General features: G+C 56.9%; 1 protein-coding gene across 1 annotated transcript in view; it reads right to left on the reverse strand.

Moving 5' to 3' along the window:
* SULT4A1 (sulfotransferase family 4A member 1) overlaps window positions 1-17,023 on the reverse strand; it is a 32,061-nt gene extending 15,038 nt beyond the window's left edge. Inside the window, exon 1 of the mRNA XM_028115645.2 lies at window positions 16,855-17,023. Within this exon, the coding sequence (XP_027971446.2) occupies window positions 16,855-17,023 (169 nt within the window). The remainder of the gene's footprint in view (window positions 1-16,854) is intronic.
* Window positions 17,024-18,147: the final 1,124 nt, after the last annotated feature.

Below are 18,147 nucleotides of genomic sequence, written 5' to 3' on the forward strand. Positions count from 1 at the left end.
GTTGGAGTGTGCCAGGCTCATCCCCACCATCTGCATCTGCCGGCACCTGCCTGGAGCCCCTTCCTCCCTCTGGCGGGCCCTCTGGGTGTGAGGACTCCCTGACGGGCCACATCTGACACTCACACGCTCCCCGCTCCCCACACCACACCAACAGGCCGGGAACAGCCTGCATGTTCCTTTAGGGGCTCCCACCCTCTCGCTGTAAAGACATGGGCCTGGTTCTTTGCTGTACTGGGAGAGCCAGCACACGGCTGTGCTCAATTCCTAGTTTCTGAATGGACAAGCAAACCTTGGGTGCTGAGTAATCAGAAAAAATACCTTGTTCGAGGAAGACTTCCTGGAGGAGACAGCTTTGGAGCAGAGCACTGAAGAAAACAGCATGGCGGCTTTTTTAATTCAAACAGAAGTAACTTTACCGAGTAGCCACAGGATCCTCCCGCCAGCCCGAAAGGTGGGGGCCGTCACTCCCATTTACAGATGAGGAGTCTGAGGCCAAACTGTGCCCCAGTCACACGGCCAGCATGTGGCTTCCACCCTACTCCTTCTGGTGAGGTCCGTTCACCCAACGGCCCAGGGCACCTGCACTGGGGAGTCCATGCCCTCCGAAGTCAGACTGTGGGCAGAGTTCCCAAAACAGGCCTCTCCCGGTGACATCTTCAGGACCTATGTTTAGTGCTCCCTGCCCCCAGCCCTGCAGCTCCTACAGGCAGTGACCCGGACAGACGCTCTGCCCATTAGCATCATCTTACAGCGACAGTGACACATCAATTCCACAAGTCCCCTCCATGCCTTAAGTATCTCTGCTGGGAGACCAGCCTCCTTAGAGCCCAAGGAAGCTCTCCACCTGCCTCCCTACCAGCCTGTCCCCATGTCCACCTCCTGCCCAAGCAACTCGGCCCGGCCTTGCCCAGCCTTCGGCATAAGCTCCAGGAGGGCCCGCGACACACACCACGGCAGCGGGGCGGCCAAGGGGGCACAGGGGACAGAGGGCAGCGAGCGGCCCCCGGCCTCTCTGGGGCGAGAAGCCGGCTGGCAAGATGGGACAGAATGACCACAGGAAAAACCCAGCCAGAGAAGAGGATGACAACAGTGACTGGTCACCGTCACCAAAGACCAAACACAAGCTGCTGCGTCCACAAGGGTCTGCCCCAGGAGCCGGCTGCGCCCCAGCCCGTCCTCACTGGCCTCTCCTCTGCACGTCCACTGCCACCACCCTGGCAATGCTCCAGACGTCAGCATGAGCCCAGCTGGCCCCTCCACGGCTGTGGTGCCCCCCCCCCACTTGCCGTGTCCCGGCGGCTCTGGGCCCCTCTGGCACTCTGGGCTGTGGCCAGATCTTCCACCGCCCTCAGAACTCAGCACTCCCGCGGCCCAAGCCCTCAGTGGGCCGCCCTCCTGCCTGACCAACCTGACCTTTGAGCCGCCGCTCCCAGAAGCCTTCCCAGACACCCCCCGTCCCATCCGTAGCCCAACCAGAGCGCGCGGCACCCTGTGCCTCCGGGCGTGGGTGGGGGGCTCGGGAGGACGGAGGACGCGTCCGAGTTACGTATCAGTTCTTATGGCTGCCGTGGCTTCTGTCCACAGCGCTGGAGGTCAGAGGCCTACACAGGCCACGCTGGGCTCAGATCAGGGTGTGGGCATGACCACTCCCCTCTGGAGGCTCCAGGGGAAAAGTCCTCCTCTCGCTTTTCCAGCGGCAGCCACACCGTGTCACCCTGCCCCCTTCCTCCGCGGTCAGGAACGCCCTGTGAGCACACTCGGCCCCCAGCGTCCAGCATAACCTCCCACCTGAGGGGCAGCTGACTGGCAACCTCCACCTTCCTCACGACAAAAGGTGAAATACTCACAGGTCCGCGCATTAGGACATGGACATCTTCGGGGGCTGTCGCTCTGCTGACCCCACTCACATCACACTCCTCACATGGCTCCCGACGCAGAGTGGACGCTCAGTAAGTACACAGGCCTGACTGCACGAGGCTGCAGTCTCCCCCGCCCGCCTGGGAAACGGGACTAACCTCACACGCTTGCGTCCGTGAGCACCACCCCCACATCGTGCACACCCAGAGCGGCTCTCCCCTGTTGGAGACCTTCCCTGACCAGCTGCGGACACCCCCACTCAGTGGAGCCGTGTGTCTCCTACATGGGAATTAGGGCAGAGTCCTCACTTGGGATCTGGTGGTGGCCACTCAAGGGGTACCCACCCACCTACCCCTTTATTCATTCAATGGGCCTGTGCTGAGAGCTGGCCCTGGGAGTCCTCCCCCGACCCCCGAAAATGTGGCAATGCTCCCCCCTTCCTCACAGGGCTATTGGGGGTAGGGCCACGCAGTGAGCCGCTCTGAGCCAAAGAGGCTCAATACGAATGAGCATCTCTCAGAGCTCCTAACGCCACAACGGGACCACTCACACCAAGGACACAGCACAGCCTCCTGCCAACCCAGGCCACCCTCATCCCAACGAGGGACACAAGCTGTCGGGCCCCTCCTGTCAGAGCCACATCCTGGGCAACAGGTGACACGGTGGGCGGGGGAGGTGCAGCTCTTGCACAAGTCAGGAGGAGGGTTTAGGAGCTCTTCCTGTTCCAATAAGGCCACGGAGGCTCAGAGTTTGGGCTACTAGCCTGAGGTCAGCGAGCTGGGGAGTGCTCCTCTGGAGTGGGGACCCAAGTCTGTAAGCCCCCACCTGCCCCCCCCCCCAGCCCTGGGGCTTCTGAGCACGCCCAGCAGACATGAGGGCAGAGAAGCCAGCCCCCTGTGAAGCCCGCGTGTAGCCTGCAGGGAAGTGGTGGTGGGGAGGTGCTGCAGGGGCTGGATCCAGGCCAGAAGCCCCTGCACTCCTGCGGCCACTGGGCTAAGCTGCACAAGAGCAGGCAGGGGTGAAGAGGGACCTCGGCAGCCCTGACCATCCCACTGCAGTCTGAGGCCAGCAGGGGAGGCAGGAACGGGGGCACCTGCAGCAGGAGCCAGCCTGCCTGCCAGCAAGTCCAAGGTAAGGCAGAGGAGGGCCGGGCTTTGCAACCACAGACCGGGAGGGCTGGTGGGCAGCGCGGCCTCTTGGGGAGAAACACAGTCCATACGCCCCCCAACACCTCCACTTGCAAGTCAACTGGATGCGGGCCTTTCCGGAAGCACTTCTGCTGACTCCAGCCAAATCGCTGCTTCCATGGGCGGCCGCGGTGCCTTCTGACGCTGGGCCTCTGGGTCCAGACGCCTCGGAAGCCACTGGCATTCTGGGCGAACTCCCCAGAAATCAAGGGCCCGCCTGTTACAACACAGGGGGTGGAGCCCACCAAAATACCCACCAGCACTCCAGGGTCAGAACCCATGGGAGCTGGGCCCCAAACCAACAGGATCCTGGGGCTGCAACCCTGTGGCATTCTTTTATTTGCACTGTTAACATTTACCTTGTTTAAAAAACTCACGGAGTGCTAGAAGACGGGTCGCAGAAAATCCAGTTCTCTTCCCCACGCACACTCCACTCAGAGCAAACCCTCGGGTGATCTTCGCTTACCCTTAAATTTCTAACGTGCTTAGATAGTTCGTTCACAATCTAGTTTCCACAGTCTACTGATTCTCAACAGAGGAAGACAAGGATCGGCCAAGTTCGCTCACACAAGCTTCCCTCCTGGTGAAGCCACAGCAGGAGTTTGGGCTTACTTGGGAGTTTAACCAAGTGTTTTGCTCATAGTACTCCGTGTAGGGATTACACTTACTCTCTTGTACAAGACTGTCATTTTCCTAGAGTAAATCACTGCCTTTGCTTCATTTTCCTTGTAGCCACCAGCAATTCTCTCCCTGACCCTGTAGCAAGCCCTCTGGGATGCTCTCAGTTCTGCTGAATTCCCCCCTGCCCCTCTGCTCTCCACAACTGTCCTCCCGGGATCTCCTCGGGCTGGAGGTACCGTGTCCACTCTCTGGGTGCCCCTCGTCGGGGTTTTCCCACGTGCTGGCGGAGCCCACCCTCTCGCGGCTTCCTGAGCAGGACAAGCATCCGAGTCTACCTCGCTCGTGACCAGCAGTTTGGCTGCATACGGAATTCTGGGCTGGAGAGCGTTTGCCCCAGAACTGTGCTCGCACAGTCCTGACTCCCACGTGCTAACGCTGCGCTGAGACCTGTGGGCCCGCTTCCCGGTCCTTTGAACATGGCCCGTCTTGCCTCTGGAGACGCCAAGGCTTCACGACGTCGTGCTCTGGCGAGCTCCTCACCCCTCCGTCATGCCAGACACTTGGGGGCTCTCTAGCTCGCGCCCTCGAGTTCTGGACATCCCGGTTTCTGTCATTTTCTCTCCTCCATACTCTGTTCTCTTCCTGGAACTCTGAGATCTTCCCATTGTCTTAGCTCTTTGCTCCTGTCCACCATCATTTCATAAAAATTTTTCTAGTTCCTGAAATATTTCCTCTGCTTGAAACATCCAAACCTCACGACTGAGTTTTCAAAATTTCAGTGACTTTACTCTTAAATCCCTGGACTTCTGTCCTGATCTGTCCCTGCTCCTTTCTGGCCAGTGGTCTCTTTGGGGAGGCACACATGTCCTCACTCTCCGCGGCGGCCCTAGAGAGGCAGCAGTGCGGGTAGGTTCCCCTGTTTTAGGTTTTCTCCTGTTCCCTATCTTGCCCTGGATTCCTCCAGGCTCCTTTTCCTGACTTTTGTTTTTTCAGGTCTCTGTCCCTCGTTTCGGAGACTTTAAGATCCGGTGACCTTGAGTCCCTCCGCAGGTAAGAACGAGCCCCTGGATGCAGCCATCTGTGGGGGCAAGGTTTGCTGACTGTGGGCCTTCCCGAGCCTGCAGCGGCGGCCCCGCCGGGGCACTCTCACAGCAGAGCACGCGCTCCCTGCCCTGGGGGTCCACTGGCACCCCGGGAGCCAAGCAGGGGAGGGGGCTGGGAACCTAGCTTTCAGGCGATCCCCACTTCCGACATGGCACTGTATTCCAGCCGAGAGCTGTGCTCGACTCCCCAAGTCCACAGCCTCCCCGGATCAAATTCCCCGAAGAAACGCCTGCTCCGGCCTCCGTCGGGGGTGTCAGGTACCCCCCAATGCTGGAGCCCCGCAGCTGCACCTCCTCGCGCACCTGTGGCCCTGCCGCTGCCACCTGCCAGGTCAGTTAACGCTCCGCCACCGCATCTGATCATCCGATCGTGGGATCCGTGCGCATCCGAGATCCCAGGTCACTGCCTCTCCTCCTCTGAGGGCTGCAGACCGTCCTGCTCCTTGACTGTCACGCAGCAAGGCCTTAAGAGGAAGCAGAGATGAGCACGTGTTCAACGTGTGCCCTTCATCGAATGTGCCCACAGGCATTCTGGAGTCACCGGACAGCGACGTGTTACAGCCGGGCCCCGTCTGGAAACAGCGACAGCTAAGCGTCGGAAGCTGCGGCCACAGAGCGGGCCCAGGCCACCCAGGACCCGGGGCTCCCGCAGGCCCCGCACAGGCCAGACGGCCTCCAGGATGCTCGCCCTTGGAAGACAGAGAGAGGGCACGGCCGGTCTACCGCCAGGTAAGCACCTGTCCCCCATCCTGGGAAACTCTACTTGGGCCCTCTCCGCTCTCAGAGGAACCCCCGGACACCTGGGAGGCCGCAGCGCCTGGACAGGTGCAGCTCAGTCCCTTGGCTGCAGACGGGTGCGGAAGTGAGGCGGTGCTCAGTGTCCCAGGCACGGTCGCGGCAACTCAGCCAAGTCCTTGTTCAACTGTCACGAGCCCCTAGGTGGCCACCATCATCGGACCGCACACACGAAGAACCAGCTCAGAGATGAACCGCCCCGGGTCACAGACACCAGCGGCCATGAACCCAGAACCCTAAACTCTGACTCCAGAACCGAGTGCTTCCTCACACACACCACACACACCGCATTCATACACACACACACCCCGCATTCATATACACACCGCACACACACATTCATACACACACACACACCACACTTATACACCCACACACCCACTCCCAACACTCATACACACCACACACATTCATACACACACACACGCTCACACACACCACACACACCGCATTCATACACACACACACCCCGCATTCATACACACACCGCACACACACATTCATACACACACACACCTTCACACGCACACACCACACTTATACACCCACACACCCACTCCCAACACTCATACACACCACACACATTCACACACACACACACACCACACACCGCATTCATACACACACACACCCCGCATTCATACACACACCGCACACACACATTCATACACACACACACCTTCACACGCACACACACTTATACACCCACACACCCACTCCCAACACTCATACACACCACACACATTCATACACACACACACACATTCATACACACACACTGCACACACACCACATTCATACACATACACACCGGACACTCATACACACCACACACACACATGCATACACACACACACACAGACACACACACACCACACACACACACATTCATACACACCGCACACATTCATACACACACACCACACACACATACACCCCGCATTCATACACACACACACACCACATTCATACACACACACCGCATTCATACACACCCCGCACATTCATACACACACAGACTGCATACATTCACACACACACATTCATACACACACACCACATACACATTTACACACACTTATACACCCACTCCCGACACTCACACACCACACACACACAGCACACACACATTCATACACACCACACATACACATGACACACATACCACATTCACACACACCATACCCATATACATGTAACACACACATACCACACCCCACACATATACACAAATGACACACACACACACACACATTCCAATGTACCACATATGTGTATACAGACCTCACAGACACATCACACACAAACACACACAATATACATATGCACACAAACCACATACACCACACACACCCCAAAGCTTACAGAGCAGGTGGGCAGCAAAACCAACCCTGACGCCCCCACAGCTGGGGATGGAACAAGGGTGAGGCAGAGGGAGGAAGTGGCTGGGACTGCCCCCCACCACTGTGGGAACGTGGCTTCTAGGCCCACAGAGACCCCACGCCAGCATCTGGGCCCCTGCTGGGACACCAAGGGGAGACAGGTTCGGTCGGTGAGCAGCACTCCCCACCGCCTTCCAGCAGAGATGATGCCAAGTGGTGACAGCGTGCCCAGCCCTGCCCTTCACAGCCCTGGGTGGACACAGTCCCTGTCGGCGGAGGCCCCTCGATTCTGGGGCCCAGATGCCCAGCCTCGCTCTTCCCGCAAGTCTGGGGGGCCGGACGTGGCCGGCACACCTCTGGCCCTCAGGTTCCAAGCATGGAACAACCCTGGGCCTTGAGCCAGAAAAGCGTGTAGGCACGGCACTGGGGGCCCCCATCCTCCGCCGGGCCCCACCCACACTTTGCCATGTGGCTTCACAGCCCCTCCTGGAAGGCGGCACCTTGCTCAGTGACACGGGGCACAACCAGGCCACCTGCACCAGGCCGGTGCCGGACGCAAAGCCACAGAACTCTGCTCGCGTGTGCTTGCACTTTTGTGCTTCTATCGGCACCGAGAGAGGGACACTCCCTGGCTAGCCTGCAGGTCCCAGCGCCAGGAGAAGAGTCACCTGGAGCAGGGCTGCTCAGCCCAGCCCAGCCCGAAGCCTCCACTTGACCCACTGACAAAGAGGGGTTTTGGCCAAGATGAGCGACAGCAGACACTAGGCTATAGTAACAGTCTTGATTTAAGGCACTGAGTCCAGGTGGTCTCTTACACGGCAACAGGCACAGAATGTTCCAGGTGAAGCGGACATGGAAGAGGGGTCAAGGAAAACAAGGGCTAAAGAAGTACGAGACCCATGCAGGGCGCTACAGGCACCTTACCACCTTCAATCCTGCCAACCGCCCGGCGAGACGGAGCTCATCACTCCCACTTCAAAGAATAGGACACAGAAATGTGAGGGCCTCGCCCCAAACTGAGACTTGGGCCCAGGTGTCTGTAACCCGCCCTCCTCCAGCAGACCCTCTCAGTGCCCGGCGGCCCACCTTAGCCACCCTGGACGTCACCTGCAGCTCGGGTGGACAGCCCGCACGTGAGAAGGCTCCCACGTCAAGTGCTGTGTCTGCTTCTCACTCAGCCACGGGAGGAGCAGGCCGAGAAGTGCCAGGAGCCAACGCGCTGAACACCCTCACCCCCTGAGGGACAGGAGCTGGCCGGTGAGCACTCGCCTCCTGCCCCTCAAGGGAGCCCCCTGAGCCATTTCCACACCAGCCCGGGAGGCCCCAGCAGGCAGAGCCCCAGGACCCACAAGGGCACCACTCCCGAGACCACCTTCTCCCCTCACCTCCTGCAACCATCTCCCACCTCACTTCACCACTCCAACCCTTGCTTCAGGCTCTCCAAGACCCAAGCACCCTCACTCACAGGCTGGCTTCGCCCTCTCCCATGACAGACGCAAACCAACCGAAGGCAAGGCCACGTGGGCACTGGCTTATGGAGGCTGTGTCTGAAATCCTGGCTCGGCCACTTCCTGACACGCAGATGCTGAGCAAGGAGGAGCCCCTCTCGGTCTGTCTCCTCATCTGTAAGGTGAGGACCACCACGTGGATTAAATGTCATGACGCCTGCCTGCCAAAGGCATTGGCAGTGGTGACCGTGGGGCTGACCACGGTGGTGGAGGAGGAGCCTGCCCAACACAGGCCCCTGGGGGCCGGTGCACCCGGAGCCAGGCCCACCGGAAGGCAGCGGCAGACCTGGGCCAGCTGCTTCTTGGGCCACAGTCCCCTACCTGCAAATGGGCCCCCTTCCCAGGGAGGCTATGAAGAGGGCACCCAGCACAGATATGGGAAATGCTCACATCTCGCGGTATGCTCTGAGGCCGAAGACAAACACAGCCATCACCCAGTCCACTGCCCTGCCACCGGGGGGTTCGGGCCCAGGACAGCCTGGCTCATTCCAGGCTCAGCTGGGCCTCCCGAGAGCTGACTGTGCACCACAGAACACTCACAAAGCTCAAACTGGGGTCTCTGGCTTTTTAGACCCTCTGGAAATGACTTATTTAGCTTCCAGAAAACTCCAGTAACTCCGCAGAGCATGCCTTGGGGAAGTTTCCATGTCCCAACTGCCCCTCTGCTTGCCTTAATGCACTCCCGAAGCCTGTGCTGGGTGCTCGCTCCCGACCAACAACAGAGCATCGTGCTGTGCATCTCACTGTCCGACATTCCAGAAGATGCAGGTACGCCCACTGCCTCACCCGTCGAGAGCGGAGGAAGCAGTGCCGCTTTCCCCAGGCTGCAGGGAGCTGCAAGGAGCGTGGCTCCTACACTAATGAGGAAAGGCTGGATCAACATGAGCCTCACCTGACTCCGAGCCCATCAGAGAGCTGAAGCTGCAGGGCAGCCAAGAGGCGGAAAGCCCAGAAAAACGGGCCCTCCAGACAGGAAGAGAAACAAGGCACCATGCGAGCGGAAAAGAAGAATTCAGGGGAAACTTTTACACACTGCCAGGACTAACTGTGGGCTTGCGGGGCCAGACACAAGGAGAGGGCTGGCATCGAACAGACTCATGTCTGCAGACCTACACAGGGGCTCACGAGAAAAACCAGGGGCGGCAGGCTGGAGACAGAGTTCCTCCATGCTGTGGCTGCAGGAAAAGGGAAAACCCTGCCAGGGTCCTTTTCCCTCTATGGGAAAAAAGCTTTACCACGCTGGAGGAGGAACAGCAAACCCTGTTGCTCCAAGTGCCCAGGTGAAGAACTGATATGGCTTTAGAACGGGTGACAGCAAAAGACTCTGCCCTCGCGGGGGGAGCAGAAAACATCCCTGGGCTCTATCAGAGACCCCTAAATGTTGGAAGAGACATAAAACTTTCCTGTGCAAGATCCACCATCAAGGCAGAGCTGGCTGCCACGGGGATGGGGGTGGGGGGAGGTGCAGGACCACGGAGAGAGCCCCACCAAAACCCAGGAGCTCAGAGCCTAAGCCTGAAGCTGGACCAGATAACAGAGTACCTCCCCTTCAAAACCCTTCCTCTCTAAGCCAGTAAATCAAGCAGCAAGTAACAACAGTCTACCCCTGGGGGAGGAACAAGGGTGTAGGGACAAGTGTGTATGGGTGAGGAACAATGAGGAAGACCCTCCGGAAACTCAGCCCCATGCTAAGCACAAGGTGATGCTACAGGAATTAAAATGGGTGGTCATTCAAGTGACCAGAGCAACCACAGAACCCAAATATAGCCCAACTCATACCAGACTGACTCCCCTCCAATGCTAATGGCTTGGCAGAAAAAGGCAGGCCCATTTCCAAGCATAAAAACAACTGACCTTTGTCCCTGGAGTCAGTACACCATGTCCAGCATTCAATCGAAAAGTACTACTTGTTAAGAAAAGGCCAGAAAAAGGAATTATTTCAGGTCAAGAGACAAGTCAACAGAATCAGACTCAAGAGAATTTAAAATAAGTCTGTTTCATATGTTAAAGAACGGCATGGGAAAGGCGGACAACATGCTTGAGCAGACAGGACATTCTGGCAGCAAGGTGAAAACTACAAGTGGAAATACTAGAGGAAAAATGAAAACACAGGAACAGGAACGTGGGATGCTTCCGAATGCGGCTCACAGACCTGACTCTGTAGATCTGACACAGGGGAGGAAAAAATTAGTTAACCTGAAAAATGGTCAACGGAAATTTCCCAAGCCGAAACACAAAGAGAAAGAGTGAAAAAACAGAACACCCAAGAGCGGTAGGACGATACTGATCCCACACATACGTAACTAGAATCTCCGAAGGACGGAGAGAACAGGAAAGAAGAGGTATCTGAGGAGCCAATAGCTGACGATTTCTCCAAAATAATGAAAGGGAATTACCGTATGATCTCACTGATATGTGGAATTTCAGAAACAAAACAGAGGATCCTAGGGGAAGAGAGGAAAAAATAAAACAAGATGAAACCAGAGAGGGAGACAAACCATGAGAGACTCTTCATCAGAGGAAACAGACTGAGGGCTGCTGGGGGGGTGGGGGGGCGACTGGGGGATGGGCATTAAGGAGGGCACGTGAGGTGATGGGCACTGGGTGTGATATAAGACCGACGAATCACAGAGCTATACCTCTGAAACCAGTAATACATTATATGTTAATTAATTGAATTTAAATTAAAAAATGTTTTAAAAAAATAACGAAAGGCAATAAACCACAGAACCAAGAGGCTCAGAGAAGCTCCAAGCAGAATAACTATCAACCCACAAACCAAAAAAATACATACCTGGATACATCAGATTCAAAGGGCTGAAAATCAGAGAAAGAAAATCTTGAAGGCACTCAGAAGAAAAAAGACCCACTCCACAAAGGAACAAAGAATTACAGCCAACCTTTCAACAGAAACTATGTAAGCCAGAAGACGATGGGGTGACGCCTCTGGAGTGAACGATACTAGGAGGCGGACCCAGGAAGGATGGGTGGTTGGGCCCATGCTTAGTGGATGAGTAGCATCTTGAAGACGAGAAGTCCTCATCAGGGAATTCAGAGGGAAGGGGAAGGAGCCCAAGGAAGGGGCGGGGAAGGGTACACCAGAGAGCGAGAGCAAAGGCAGGAACGGAAGAACTGGGCATGTTCTGCCAGTTCTATGTGGCCGGCAAGTAAGGAGGAAGCACAGGTGCGGTCCCAGGTCCCAGGTCCCAGAACCGGCTAGGAGTTTAATGTCGCCTGAAGGCAAAGAAGAGTCAGAGAAGAGGTCTAATGAGGGAGCGACCAAGGTCAGAGTTGCTTCTAAGAGGTCACTTCAGCTGCAGAGGAGGAAGCAAACCAACGGGGGAGGCCATGCAACGTTCCAGGCGAGAGAGGAAGAATCCCAGGACTGCAGCAGGGGCGGAGAGGGGCAGACACCTGAGAGCTTACCAGGTGCGGTCCGATAGGACAGCCACAGGCCACGTGTGGCTCCTGAGCACCCGAGACACAGGGACTGCCACTGAGGAACGGAATTTCCACTTGTATTTCATCTCATTGAATTTAAAAAGCCACATGTGGCCAGAGCTACTGGAGTGGGCGCACAGTCCTAACCTGTCACCTGAGCGAAAATGTCAGAAACGCGAAAATACTCAGTAGTGGACTGTTGGAGGAAGAAAACAGGACCTAATCACTGCTTTTACCACCAGAAATCCCCCGGCCCTGTGAGCCCCAGGTCCCCATCAGTGGGGGCAGGGAGGGGACAAATAAGTGGACGTCAATCACAAAGTGTGTGTGTTACCAGAGGAGAGGCAGAAGTCATCCCTGTCAAGGAGGAATGAGGAATCAGGGCGAGACCCTGAAGCTCAGGGGGGGACTAGGAGTCTCCTATTCCCCTGGAGTCAGAAAGACACTCCTCCCAGAGGCCCCTGCTTCTTTCGCTCTCCAGAACCCGGGGGGCAGTTCTTCAGGCTTTCTCTTCCAAGCCCAGGTGGCGGTAAGAGAGAGGTCCCCCTCGCCAACCCAGGAGCCTGGATGTGCCACCCTCTTCCCTGATCGGGAGGCCCCTTGATTATGTGCAGAGAGCCAGAACAAGAGCAAAGCGAAGGAGCAGGGGAAGGAGGACAGAAACAGAAGGTGGAAAAGGAAAGATGAAGGGCACAGCTACTCCGGAACGAGACCTCCCGTTAGACTCTTCAAACCCCTGCCCTCTCTTCCGGGACACGGGACACCAACCGCCGTGTGCAAGAGCACTAGTGCCCCTGTGTGGTACGGCTGAGAGGCAGGGGTGTGCATGTTGCTGTCAGGACAAAGGTGAGCTCTCAGTGGGGGGCAGGTCCCTCAACATCTCCCAGCCCGCTTCCTGGTCCATGCACTGAGGCCGTGAACAGCCTCCTCCCCGGGCGGTGGGAAAATGAAATGAGATGCCATATGTGAACACCTGGGACACACCCAGCCCGGAACAGGTGCTGGGCAAATGAGAGTGCCCATCCCCCCATCTCTTCTCCCACTCTTCCCGGGGCTTGTTCATCTCCACCATCTACAAGTAAAAACTGCACAACTCAGATGCTGGTTCTACCCCTTCCCCACCCCCCCCCCCACTGGACCTGTATCGATCTACAAAAAGGAAACAATTACAAGAACACAAGGTTGTTCTGAGGCTCAAAAGAGGCAGACACTGGGAATGGAGCTGCAATCGGTAATCCCATCCTGCCTCACTTCAAGGTCCCAGGCCACCTCCTCCATGCAGTCCTCCAGTGATCCTCCTTCCTGGGCCCCTGAGCTGACCCTGTCAGTTAGCTTTCAGCATCAGGAGCCTGGCTTCCTAATGCCACCACCAGCTCCTTGAGGAGAGTGTCACCACATTCACAACACTCCCCAACCCACCTCTCCTAGGCATGGTGACATGTGCATACAAAGGAAAGGAAGTCATCCACCTAGCCTGGGACCTGAGAGTCTCCCTCCAGCCTCCCCACCCCAAGCTGTCTTGAAATTTGAGACTCAAATGAATCCATCACATCCAATCCCCCCGTTTTTCATGGGCAAACCAAGGTCACCCAGGGACAGGCCCAGAACCAGGATCCAGGTGCTCTCACCCCTCAGCAGTGATTCACTTCTTCCCTCTTAATCAGTGACAGGAGAACGTGGATGCCTTTCAGGGCAGGTTGGAACCAAAAGGAAAATAATATCAGGAGGCGGGCACTCTGGTCCAGCCAAGGAACATATCCCAAAGCTGAGGCTCAGTGACTTTGGGGACCAGGAATCTGTTGGCAAAGCCAAAAGCAGTGCTCACCATCACCCACCACGGACAGTCGCGAGATATCTATGGAGATAGACGAGTCGATTTAACACTATGACCGCCTTGGGATCAAAGAGGCTGTAAGAATGAATGATGATAAACCAGGACGGAGATAGAGAGAACAGTTCTCCCCAGAAGGCACAGTGCGCTCCCAGTATCTGGATCAGTCTGAACGGGTGTCATCCCAGAGAACTTCCGGCCATGGTGGACGTTTCCCACATCCCTATAGTCCAACACGAGAGCCACAAGCTCCATGTGGCTCCTGAGCACCTGAGACATGGCAAGTGCTACTGAAGAACTGAATTTCCACTTGTATTTCATCTCGACTCATTGAATTTAAAAAGCCACATGTGCCAGAGCTACTGGAATGGGCGCACAGTCCTAACCTGTCACCTGAGCTGAAATGTCAGAAACACAGAAACGCTTCTGGAGCGTAGTGGAGTGCTGAGGGAAAAAACAGGATCTAATTACCGCCAGAAATGCCCCGGCCCCGTGAACCCCTATTCCCCACCAGTGGGGCGGGGGGAGAGGACACGGGGCTCTACAAGCCCTTCCAGCTCTGACCACTTGCAAGGTCATTTCCGATCTCCCAGACCTGGTTTCCTGGCTACTTGTCCCGATCCTGGCACCAACACCCCGCAGCTGCTACCGGGACCCCAGCAGGCGGTAAGCTCAGCGAGGGTAGGTGGCAGACGGGACCGCCCTCTGCAGCCCATCACCTAGGAAAGCATCTGGGCACAACAGGGGAGTGAGGGCCGGCATGAGTAACAGGACCCTTTCTTGTGCTTGCCATGCGTCTGGCATGAGGAGGGCGCTCACGCATCATGCCGCTCTTCCTCACAGCTACCCAGCAAGGTGGTAAGGTGGTCTTCCCTGCCTCCGCGGAAACCACAGCTCCAAAGGGTGGCTGAGGACTTGGCCTATGGGATTCCGTAAGCGGCGGCTCACCTATTCCTAAAGGGTTCGGGTCCATCCCGAGCCACAACCGGCTTGTGCTCAAGAAAGAGGCTCCCAAGACCCAAGGGCTGGGGCCACCTCAGCGACTGTGCAATTTAAGCTGCAAATTTCATGGCAGAAGAAACCAAGGCTCAGCCTCGCCCAAGTGCAATGGCTTGCTGGAACCAGCTCTTCTGCTGCCAGAGGCCACTGGCAATGACTTCCAGGGCCCTTTTCTCTGGTTGAGAGAAAAATCTTCACGGCAGACTTTGGAGACCAGTTTTCCACCCCTTGATCATTTCGCATAACAAACTTCACAAACAGTGGGGCAGAGAGAACGAAAGCCTTCAGAGGCACTGGTAAGAGCCTGGAAAGGCCATAAAGGCTGCTGGAAATTTTTTTTAAGTTTTAAAGAAGTGGCTCTCTAGGGCTGTGTGTGCAGGGATCTCACGAAAGGCACAAAGGTCTCACGGCTACCACTGGGTTTTCTGTCACCAAGGGAAAGAGCCCTGTTTATTCTTCTTATTTAAAAAGTTTAGGGTGTGCCTTCATCTGTCTTTAAAAGATGCAAGTTACAAACAAGATTTGAGTTTGGGTCATCTAGAAAACTTCCTTAAACTAACATCTCATTCCCCATCAAGGTGCCCAATAAGGTCCCTGCAGAACCCAACCAGGCCCCCAATGCAGGGCCCCTCTAAAGCATCCCCACAAGCCCCAAGTACACAGCTTTCCAAGGGAGTCTCCTCGTCCGTGCCTCCTCCCCCACCAGCTTCTTAACTTCATAAAATGGAAGAAGGTACACAAACTACAATCTCTCATCTGCAATCCAAAAATCCTAAAGCTCACCCCAAACCAAGTTTTTCACAATTCATTTGCAGGCAAACCCTGACCTAAAATGACATGAGATAATTTTTAGTCTTTATTGCTCTCATTTTTAACGTGGGGTCCAAAGTACAGCCTCACACCCAGCTGGGGGGTCTTTCAGCTGTATGATATCTAAGGCTCTAAAGTCCAAAAAATGCTGAGTCCCCCATACCCATGGGGCTGTGGGGCCGCAGCAGAAGGAAAGCCCCTGGCCACGGCAAGCGCCGTGTGTGCATTTCCTCCCTTTCCCCCTTCCCAAGGACAGCCTGGAAGCACCTCCCCACCAACACGATTCCCCACCCCATCATCACTGAGGCCCCGTCCCCAACCTTCCTCAGAAGACCAGGCCTACCACTCAGGTGTCTGGGACCCTGCAACAGCTGTGAGAGCCTGGCATACAGCTCTTCCAGCAAGCTGCACCGCTGCTGATCCAACATGACCTCCAGGCTGGCCACCTTCTAGACCAGCTACAGACACACTGCCCAGTCTGGATTCAGGTGTCTCCCTCCTTCTCCAACACAGTGGAAACAAGGGAAACCCTCAGGTGTGTTCCAAGAACAGGGAAGCGGCCTCTTTCCCCTACAAACCTCAGAAGAGACACCACATAATGATCTCGTACATCAAGTCCTGGGCAGACCAGCCTGGCTTTAAATCCCAGCTCTGCCAGTTATCAGCTGTGTGACCTTGGACAAACCACTGCCCCTCTCTGAGCCTCACTGCCTAGACTGCAAAGTGAAGATGACCATCTATCTCTACCTTACACGATTATCATGAATATGAAGTCAGTTAACGCCGGGAAATGAATGCCCTGGGTCCTGCATGACGCTACCTGAGTGATGGAGACGGCCCTGAAACAAGGGAACATCGGGCATGCACTCTGAGCATGGCTGGTCCCATCCCCCACCCGGTGCCCACGCAGAAAATGAGGGACGCCCTGATGCCCGTTTTAACCCCCTTCCCAAATGATCACCAAGGCTTTGCACTCATCAAAGGCTGAACCGGGTCCAGGAACAGAGAGGTTAAGTGACTGTCCAAGGTCACACAGCCAGCTGGGTAACGGGAGGGGATGCAGGGAGGGGTGGCGGCCCTGGGCCTGTCCTCCTGGCAGCTCCGGCCAAACAGGCTCCATCCCCAGGGGACGCCGTCCAGCCGTGGAGAGCCGGGCCCACCTCGGAAGGTCTCCGGCCTTGGTTTCCCCAAACGCCGGCTGACCCCCACCCCCACCCCGCCGGGTGGGGTTCCGGCCCCCCGCCCTCCCAGCCCCCGACGGGAAGCCCCTGGCGCGGGCGCGCCGCAGAGCCGGGCGGGCGGGGTCTGCGCGGGGCTCACCGGACTTGGGGTAGGTGACGATCCACACGTCGCTGGGCCGCACCGGGAAGTTGGCGATCTCCTCCATCTTCCCGCGGCAGAAGGGCGGCAGCCGCACGCCGTGGAACTCGAAGTACTTGCTCTCGAACTCGCCCGGGGTGCTGGGGGTCTCGGCCTCGCTCTCCGCCATGCCGCCGCCGCCGCCGCCGCCCGGCCCCGCAGCCGCGCCGCCCGCTCCCGGCCCGCCCCGCGCCCGCGCCCGCACCCCGCGCCCGCGCCCGCACCCCGCGCCCGCGCCCGCACCCCGCACGCGCCCGCGCCCGAGCCCGCCGCCCCAGCCGCGCGCGGCGCTCCGCAGGCGTGACGTCACGGCGCCGCCCGGCCCGCGCCCGGCCCCGCCCCGCCCCGGCTGCGCTCCGCGGTATGACGTCATGGCCCCGCCCGCCGCGCGCCGGCTGCCCTCCGCAGACGTGACGTCGCGGGGCCTCCGGGCCGGGCCTGCGCCGCACGGAAACGACGTTACCCACCCTGCGATGGACCAGCCCCCCGCCCACCTCCTCCTTGCCGCCCGCAGTCCGCATCATTCACCAGCCCGCTGTTTCCGTCATTCAGCAAGCGCTCAACATATACTCACAAACGCTCCCTCGAGAAGTGACCTTAAAGATTCATCTAACAAATATTTAGCGACCATCTGATCCGTACCAGGCACTGGCCCAGGTTCGCGAGATACATCAGCGAACAGCCCGGCTCTCTTGGAGCTTACATTTGTGAATAACCAAGATAATCTCAGGTGGTGATGGTGCTATGAATGATATGCTTCATAATATCCTGCGGGCGGAAGGGGGGAGTGTTAATTGCAGATTCCAGGGCCAACCCCAGACCTCAAGAGATAGATTCTCTTGGGCTAGCGCCCCCAAATCTGCATTTAATAAGGTTCTTCTTTTTCATACTACAATTTGAGAAAAACCGAGTTCTAAAGAGGTTTTAGTATAACCCCTCATCCAGTCATTCACTCAAGAAATGTGTACTAAGCACCTACCACATGCGTGGGGCTGGGGGAACACAAAGATGAAAACAGTGGGGTCCAGGTCTAATTCTTTGAGTCTCGCTGTCCTGACTGTGGAAAAGGAATGATAATCTCTACATCTAGGTTCTATAGCTGGAAGGATGGACAGAGACAACTATACCAGCAAGAACACTGAGTAAAGCAGGTGGGCAGGACCTACTCCCTCTCTCTCTTGCTCTGGAATGATGTACTTGCACAGAGACACACACACATGAGCTGGGAGGCATGGGCCATGTGTACACGGTGGG

The sequence above is a fragment of the Eumetopias jubatus genome, unplaced genomic scaffold (genome assembly GCF_037043125.1).
Source record: "Eumetopias jubatus isolate StellerSeaLion01/CBP00866 unplaced genomic scaffold, mEumJub1_p1.0 scaffold_8, whole genome shotgun sequence".
In the NCBI taxonomy this organism is placed as follows: Eukaryota; Metazoa; Chordata; class Mammalia; order Carnivora; family Otariidae; genus Eumetopias; species Eumetopias jubatus.